Consider the following 8,724-nt stretch of genomic DNA (forward strand, 5'->3'; position numbering starts at 1 on the left):
TTACAAAAAAAAAAAAAAAGACAGAATTATGATTGTTTCCATTGCGAAAATCGCGTGTAAATTTACTTTTTTTCCGCACACGTTTAAAGAGATAGACGACACAATTATTTATTCCATAATGTATTATTTTAAAAAAAGAATGTTGGTTAAATATTTATCACTATACTATGCATTATATATGTTGTACATCCTAGAATTACCTGCAACTAATAGGAACGGGTTTAATAATAGGCTAATTGATACTCCGTTCAACAACATTATATTTTAAGCATTACGTTTTAGGTTCAGAAATTATAAGTGTTTTGTTAGGGTGCACTTATTTATCCTACAGATAAGCATACATAGTCCATGTAATGTAATAGCAAATTCGATTGGACACACCAATAGTTAGACTGGGGCACATTAAAAACTATCGTACACAAATATAATGGCGTGTAAAGCGAGCTCAAAGTGAGACGTTGATGTCATCAGCATATTTATCATTTTTGGTAGAATATTCTATATGTTGAACATTTTTTTTTTCAGTTAACGGAACATACATATGTTTTTATATAAGTTAAAGAGTATAATGTATCATTAAATCAGGCGATTTAATCTTTACTACATCATACTTTTTTATTTGTTGGCACTAGTGCATCCAATTGAATCTGTTATAAGACATGTGTCACGATCATATAATGAATATAAGATGGGCAGACATAATATATGTACAAGAATATTTCATTTTAACTTAGACTACGTTGCAATATTTATTGTCAATACTAAAAATTTATAGTATATGTAAATTATAAAATTTTAGTATTGGAAATAAATATCATAGCGCAGCTTTAAAAGTACAGATACAAATTTAAAAAAAGAGAAAAAGAAAAAAAGGATTTTAATCAATATTTTGCTCCTCTTCTTTCACGACTTTCATCAATGAAATAAATCTTTAAACTTTACATAGATGCGTTCATCATGATGAATGTTCTATATTTATCACCTTGGACTTTGTATGCATGGAATAAGATTTTTTCTTTCTTAGCAAAGCTCATTATTTGATTGGAAAATATAAAACCCCATATTATATTTTACTATCCTACAAGTACAATGCTTACTTCATATGTATTATAATGACGTCATTCTATTGAAAGTAGTTTTATCTTTATTCCACATGTGTGTGTGTGTGTGTGTGTGTTTGTGTGTGTGTGCTAATATATTTCATGCCATAAAAGTTAAACACGAAAATGGATATACTAGTAAAGTGTTTTACACTGAAACATACATTTCTAAAATCTAAAATTTAGATTTTTCTTGATGTGTGCTGATTTTTTTACAGTATGTCAGCTCTGTCTCTCCACTTTACATACAATACCTAATCTGTAGCCGCCCAATAATATAAGACGTCACCGATGTGTAATTGTACGAGAAGTGAACGTTCTTACATATATACACAATTCACGATCACATTTTAAACGTACAATTTGCGCGTAACGTAATTCGATGCATCGCCGTGATATTCCTTTAGCATATATCAAAATTATGTCTTTATTTGTCAAGTTCCAATGCAGCGTATTGTTCTTCGTCCACTTCGGTCATCATTAAATTTCCATCCGATAAGAGCAGTACTACTCTCCTAGTTCCTCCTATGAATAATCAAACAATTGTGAAGACGACAGACAGTGGATAAATACATAATGGATAAATATTATTGAAAGCAACTAATATTTGGAATTGAGACAGTGAAGAGAATACGTCATATTACCTGGAGTGGGTTCTTCAGCTTGCACTACTTGAGCCACAACTTGTGCCTGTCCGTCATTATCCTCTTGAGTCCCGGTTACATCGGTCGCGTTCGCGTTCTCCATTATAGACATCACCATAGAATTTTCAGTCGGTTCAGCTCCGTCTTCCTTTACGTAAAACTGAGGAGTGAGGTTTACCTGATCAGGTATCAACTGCGCCACAGCCTCGGCAACCGCGTGATTAAATGTCAAGACAGATCCATCATCTCCTTGCTGTTCAGTAGTTACATATACGCATTGTTGTTCGCCATCGGCGTCGCGCGTTACTAAAAGCGTTTGTCCATCTTCTGCTTGGCCTGCGACTTGATAGACGACACCGTGTTCCGCTAAAGTAACCAAATTCGACGCCTCGTTTGTTGTCACTTTTCGTTCTTCTGATATCTTATCATCAGGCTTGGCATCCGCCGACGTTACTGACATAGTAACAGTGGATGTCGCTGCTGTAACAGCCGACAATGCCGTAGTGATGGATGTTTCAACGGGGCTCGAGTTTTCTGTCAAAGGTGTGGATGCGGGAGCGGCTGGTACAGTTGGTATTGTAGAAGCGGTATCGTCCAAACATGGCAAATCCGGTGCAGGTACCGTTACATTCGACAAATTAATTTGCGCTGTTGTTTCGCTAGTTTGAACAATAGTACCGGTTGTTCCACCAGGACTCATCTCGACTCTCATAATACCGCTTTCTGTGAGCGAATCGAGAGAAGGTAAGACCAATTCGGCGGCGGCGGCGGCGGCGGCGGCGGCAGCGTCGGCGTCGGCATCGGCGTCGGTGGCGGTAGTAGTGGTGGTGGTGGTGGTGGTGGTGGTAGTGCTGATAGTGGTAGTAGCAGCAGCCGTAACATCATTCGCTGCCATTGTAGTTTCGGACACGGTAGAGGTTGTTTTCATCGCAGTCGATAACATCGCCGTGTTAGAAGGTGACGTTTCTTGTTCGGGTTCGGGTTGTTCCGCCGTTTGCTCGATCGGCTCACCATCTGGACCGATTATACGTCCCGTGAGAGGGCACAATGTGAACGGACGTGGTGGACTATCAGGCTCAAGAGATGTAATGGCATCAGATTCAGGAGGAGGCGGTAAATCAGATTCACCATCGCTGCTGCTCTCTTCCGAACCGACCTCATGAAACTCCATATGAAGTCCATCACCTTCCGCTAGTTTGCTTTCCTTGAATTTTGCTCCTGGCTGAATAATCGTTGAAGATGTCTCGCTTACTTTCGCCCTGCCTCGTCCTGCAGTGGTACCTGCACGTGCACCTGCTAAAAGTCCACGACCAATCGGTTTATTAATTATACCCGCTGCTTCTTGGGCTTTTCTCTTTGCTATTAATAATTTTTGATGCGGAGATAACAACGATTGTGCCTTACCCACTGGCGTCTTCGGAGATTGTTTTGTTTGTGCTTGTTGCTGTACTGGACTAGTTCCAGTTTTAATCACCTGTTTAGATTGCGCGGGTGTTGTAAGCACTGTGAATTTCGGCCTGATCTGCGCAACTGGCGTGCCAACGGCACTCGGTGAAACTGACTGCGTATTGATAACCGTCGTCGTAGCACGCTTCTGCAACACAGGACGTGTCGTTTGCGTTTGAATCTGCCTCGGTGCCGGTGCTCTGACGGGTGTGCGAATGGTACCAAGAACGCTCGTTGCTGTTGTTGCGCGCAACGCTGGTCTAGGTAATAAAGGACGACCGTCTGCCGTTCGCTGAGGTGTTACAGAAGCAGGTCTTATGCCTGTAGTTATTCTCGGCTGCAAAGCTATTGGTCCCGACATTGCAGTCACAACGTGTATTTGTTGCAATTGCGATGGATCTGGTTTCGGCTGTATCTTTATAGGTTCTGTCTTTTGCACACTTCCCGGCGTTTTCGCCGTAATAGATTTGGAAGTGACTACTTTCATCTGCGTTACTACTTGGTTCCCATCCATTTTTGAAACAACTTTCATCGCAGGAGTCATCGAATTTGATTGTTTTCTCGTTATATTGTCCCGATTTTGGACCATTAACACACCTTGCGTCGTTGGCGATCCTTTGACCGCCAATTTTCCGCTAGGCGACGAATCTAGCTTAATAATACCATCTTTTCGCGACATGACATAAACGCCGGAAGTTAAATTTGGCATCTGTTTGGGATCGACTTTAACAACTCCTTTAGCGTTAGCTACCAAAACAGGTGGCTGGCTAGATTTTGCCCCTTCGGGAGATTGTAATCCTAATGAGGTTGCCAAATCAGTAGATGAAACTGACGCTCTATTGGAACCATTAGATTGGGCATTAGCGCGACTAAACGCACGTTGAATTACATCACTACGGCCCATTCTCGAATCACTGTCCGATTCTCCAGTCCATTCGTCGTCACTGCCTGTATCGACTTTAGTCCTCTTTGCAGCGTTGCTTTCTCCATCATCCGATTCGCTTTCCGAATCGTGGATTCTCCTTTTACCTAATACTATATATTTTTATATATAAACACATTTTATTAAAGCAATAGCAGCAAAATTTTGGAAACAAATATATACGAGGGAAAGTCGGAAAGTAAAGTTCCCAATTCATGTACTTTTTTAATATTTAATTTTTGGTAAAGTATACTTACATCTCTCAAATATGTATATAATATCTTTACACTATTTCTCAACATGATTGCCTTTTCTTTTGAAGCACCTGTCTGGGCAGGAGATTCATGTATCAAAAACCTAACCTGTTTTTACAATTGAAAGATACCTTTGTGACTAACAATTCAGGTGAGATGATGATGGTGTCAAGCATCAAGCGCAGAAATGGCTGCGACAATAAGATCCTAGCTTTTACCAACAGGATAGATGCATGGATCTATCATTTAGACAAGTGCCTCGAAAGAAAAGGCGACTATGTTAAAAAATAGTGTAAAGAGATATGTAAATAGATTATTTGAGATGTATTTCACAAAAATTAAATAATAAAAAAAGTTGAAACAAGGAAGTGGAAGCTTTACTTTTTGATTCCCCTTCGTGTAAATATATATATTTTATGTATGTATGTACGTATGTGTTATGTATATATGTATGCATATACAGGATGTCCGGAGTCAATCACATCACCCGTCGTATAGATAGTGTAGATAAAATTGAGGAGAAAAGTCATGTACCATTTTTTTCTATAACGCTTAATAAAAGAGTTATTATTGAGTGAAGTGTAGCCTATCATCACCGATCTTTAGCCGAGCACTCGTCGGTAAGCCTCGCGCTTGGTGTGCGAGAGCTTACACCGCGGCTCACCGATGTACGCCCGGCTAAAAATTAGGATAATTGGCCAGACTTTATTCAACAATAATTCTTTTATTAAGCGTTATACAAAAAAATGGTATAGGACTTTTCTTCGCAATTTTATCTGTTCTATTTGCACACAACGGGATGCGATTGACTCCGGACATCCTATATATATATATATATATAGGTGTGCGTGTGCATGTGTGTATTACATACGTTCATTATCCTCCTCTTTCATCGAGCCGCACCATTGCTTTACTTGATCCATTGCTTTTGATTTACTTGAGCGCATTGGTCGCCTACATATAAAAAGCAACAAATTATTGAGTACCCATCGGTAAAATTGAATTTTTTGTAATCACATTTCAATTATTAAAGGAACAAAGCCTTTCTTACCCCGCTTGCGTCGCCGTACTCGGTCCAGGTTTATTAACTTCAGCTTTCATCACCGGTTTTTGCGCCGGTAAACTTGCACGTCCTACGACTTTTGTATTAATTTGTTGTTGAGCTGCTTTAAGCTCCTTTTGCTTAGCAAGATTCCGCTCAAATTCTTCCAACATATTTTTACAAGTTGATACAGCCTCTGCAGACTCCCATGTATTATTTTCACTATAAAATTTTATATATTTCAGAACTCGTTATTAAAACTCTTAGAAAAGAAAGATGCGCGATAAGATTTCTAGAATTTACTCACTGTGAACAGCCTTCCCATTTGATTAAAAATTCCGAGCATCTTTTTTTGGGATTAAAACGCTTAGCTAAAATTTTCTCGACAACGTACTCTTCGTTGCTCGATTCTGCATCTTCAGTCTTGCCAGACTTGTTCTACAAAAATATAATAAGTATATAAATGAAATATCTGAAAACATATATATTTTGATGTAAATGATGTAAAACCTTGGGCTTAATTGATGGTTTAAGTTTTGGTTTTTCTTTTCTGTCCATTGTTTCCATTTCTACAGATTCATTCTTTTGTATTTTTGTTTCTGGTAATTTTGTAACATCTTTTTTAGTTTCATTCGTTTCATCTGGCTGTCCATTTCTAATAATTTTGCGAACTATTATTGGTTTGGCACCTATATGTATATATAAAACAATAAGATAATAAACCTAGTCACAAATACAGCATCTTTGTATATACTCTCATTTATTGAAAATATATTTTTTTGCACACACACGCACACAATACATATATAAATATTAATAAGTTAGGATAGAATAAGAAAATTTAGTGTGCGCGTATGTTTATATTAGGTAAGAAAGTAGAGATGGTGTAAGATTGATAGAGATAAATATATACATATTGTGTATTACCTTCGACATTAGTATTTGTTTGAACTTGTATCGGCGTATCCTGCATCTTTGCGTTACTAATTTTTGTAAAAGTTTGTATAGTCTTTCCCGCAGCAATCCAAGAATCTCTTACATGCGTATCCATTTTACACCATTTTTGATAAAGTTTCCAAGCATTAGTCGCATCCTTGTCCGAACCTTCTGGTTGGGTTTGCGAATCTTTCCATAACAAGAACGCCCAAACTTGTGCTTTTTGTCCATTCTACAAAAGTTTCAAGTATTAATTTTATAAAAAGATGATGTAATTAAATTAACCAATTAGAGTTAAGAAAATTGAAAATACAAACATCATTATTTTCACGAAAGTGTGAAACTTTGGAGCAAGCTCCTTCCTTTGTACGATGTTCTTGAAACTCTTCGATAAAGTGAAAAACAGAATGACACTGTCCGCATACTAATACGTCTAATCGTCCCATTTGCTCTTGTGCCGCTGAGGGAGATAGGTAAGAAAAAAATTAGAAAGATAAATAATAGCGATTACAGTGTAACAATGAGAAAAGAAAAGAAAAGAAAGTACAATACATAGATATAAAATTACATTATGTGTATATATATATATATATATTTTTTTTTTCTTTGTAAAAAACAAAAAAAAAGTATTCAACTATATGCAATTCCAGAAACAAGATAAGATTGCCAAAAAAATGCTCATGGAAAATGATCATGAAAAATGTGCATAAATCTAAATGGTAGATAGAGAGCAATTACCTTTGATGACGGTAGGTTTACTACTGATAGCCGAAGGGCCATCGTCTCCTTCCATTCTGTACAGATTTGTCCCGCAATCTCTTTTTCTAAAAATTAGACAAGAGTTTTCGTTAAAGAAATGGTCACAGCTCTCTACAGGAGCGCGCATAAGAAAATCTACGTTTCTCTTTCTTCTCTTAATAATATATCGAAATAGCGCGCGATCGAAAATAGAGATGGAGTTTTCTCTTTCACGCGCGATACCTGATTACAAAGGAGTTTTGCGAACCTCGAACGAGCATTAGACCTTCCGCTAGTTTCTTCGAAAAAGACGGAAGCATCGACTCGCACACATTGCCGGTTCCCGGCAAGCGAGCTACTCACGATAGAAAATTAAAATACACACCTCGACACAAATATACATACACGCCGGCAACTAGCGATCGAACGGTGAGAGAGTACTTTATTCCCTTTCCCTTTCCCTCTCCCTCTCCCTCACCCCCTCTCGTCACACTCTCTCCTCTCTCTCTCTCTCTCTCTCTCTCTCTCTTTCCAAGGAGACACTCGCGCCATACTCCGTACCTGATCGTCTTATAACACAGGACAGCACAGCACAGCACAGCACGATACTCGTGAACGCGGGCTTACACTTGGCGCATGCGCAATTAACGCGTTCGCGGCCGCTGATAAGCGGAGCATTCCCAGTCTCAGCTACTTTATTGTATATTACTAACGTTTAAATTAAACGTTATAACGTGTGCATTTCTTCGCACAAGTATAACAGGGCGCCTGAATAATATAGGATGGTCGAGGCGCGATTATAAATGCAATCAGTTGTAGGGTGAATTACAAACAAAGGGGAGCGAAAAATACTCACATGCACTTATTCCCGCCACGATCCCAAGCGCGGTCTTATCTCGCGAGTTATGTATTAACGAGCGAGAAACTTATTTTTCGAGATATATGTGAGATATAGATGATTGAGATACAAGAAATACGAGAAGCATTTGAGAACGGCGATTTTGTCGATGCGACGTCGGCGTTCTTTTTTTTTATGTCATTATTATTATTTTTATTGTCGTCGTCGTCCGTCGTCGTCATCCATCGTCGTCGTCGTTGTAGTCATCGTCGTCGTCGTCGTCGTCGTCGTCATTGTCGTCATCGTTGTCGTCGTCGTCGTCGTCGATGGCAAACTGTAAAGTCTCGACGTCTCTGCCTCTAACGAGCAGGCCGATGTTCGTCAAAGATGGCTCTCGTCGCCTAATTCTTCTATAAGAGTTACTCACTTCTCACTTCCTGTCTTTACATGAATGCTTTTCGAACACACCGTGACACGCGCGCTAACGCGATTAATGGCACGATCGCGAAAATAGACGAGTGATGCTCACTTACACACGGCGAAGTCGGTGTGAACGGCTAGATTTTCCTCAGTCTGGAAAATTGCTCGTCGTACGAGGCAAGACGAAAACAGCGACAGCGACCGCGTCGGCCGACAGTAGCGCCATAGCGGCCTGCGGCTGTGTCGTGCACTCCGCAGTGCTGTGCACTTGGACTTGTGCAGTGCAGTGCAACGCTGTGGCAGTTAGCGGTTCGTGATGTCCGTGAGTCGCGCGAATCCTGTTTCCTGTGCTCATGCTCGCTATGCTGTGCTGTGGCCTGCCGC

At 39.5% G+C, this 8,724-nt stretch overlaps 1 protein-coding gene across 7 annotated transcripts; it reads right to left on the reverse strand.

Annotated features, from left to right (window-relative positions):
* Nucleotides 1-242: 242 nt before the first annotated feature.
* Nucleotides 243-8,650, reverse strand: LOC126851303 (mucin-22). Of its 7 annotated transcripts, XM_050595103.1 has the most exons (11): nt 7,326-7,419; nt 7,083-7,168; nt 6,662-6,804; nt 6,336-6,576; nt 5,919-6,097; nt 5,716-5,846; nt 5,418-5,630; nt 5,238-5,320; nt 3,149-4,225; nt 1,745-3,040; nt 243-1,625 (listed from the first exon to the last, which is right to left on the reverse strand). In XM_050595103.1, exons 1-11 carry the CDS (start codon nt 7,400-7,402, stop codon nt 1,528-1,530), a joined length of 3,624 nt encoding a protein of 1,207 aa, XP_050451060.1. In that variant the 5' UTR covers nt 7,403-7,419; the 3' UTR covers nt 243-1,527. The 7 variants fall into 7 exon arrangements, with proteins under 7 accessions (XP_050451060.1, XP_050451059.1, XP_050451063.1 ...); XM_050595102.1 differs by lacking the exon at nt 7,326-7,419 and adding an exon at nt 8,454-8,650 and having other exon boundaries at nt 1,745-4,225; XM_050595106.1 differs by lacking the exon at nt 7,326-7,419 and adding an exon at nt 8,348-8,650 and having other exon boundaries at nt 1,745-4,225.
* Between the last annotated feature and the right edge of the window lie 74 nt (nt 8,651-8,724).

Source organism: Cataglyphis hispanica, chromosome 8, assembly GCF_021464435.1.
Source record: "Cataglyphis hispanica isolate Lineage 1 chromosome 8, ULB_Chis1_1.0, whole genome shotgun sequence".
NCBI lineage: Eukaryota > Metazoa > Arthropoda > Insecta > Hymenoptera > Formicidae > Cataglyphis > Cataglyphis hispanica.

Excerpts from the sequence above, each read along its gene's own strand:
- LOC126851303 (XM_050595101.1), bottom strand. The coding sequence starts at position 7,402 with ATGCTTCCGTCTTTTTCGAAGAAACTAGCGGAAGGTCTAATGCTCGTT. Across the intron at positions 6,577-6,661 it reads ACTTTCGTGAAAATAATGAT|AATGGACAAAAAGCACAAGT; the intron begins GTTTGTATTTTC and ends AAACTTTTGTAG. Across the intron at positions 6,098-6,335 it reads AACAAATACTAATGTCGAAG|GTGCCAAACCAATAATAGTT; the intron begins GTAATACACAAT and ends ATATACATATAG.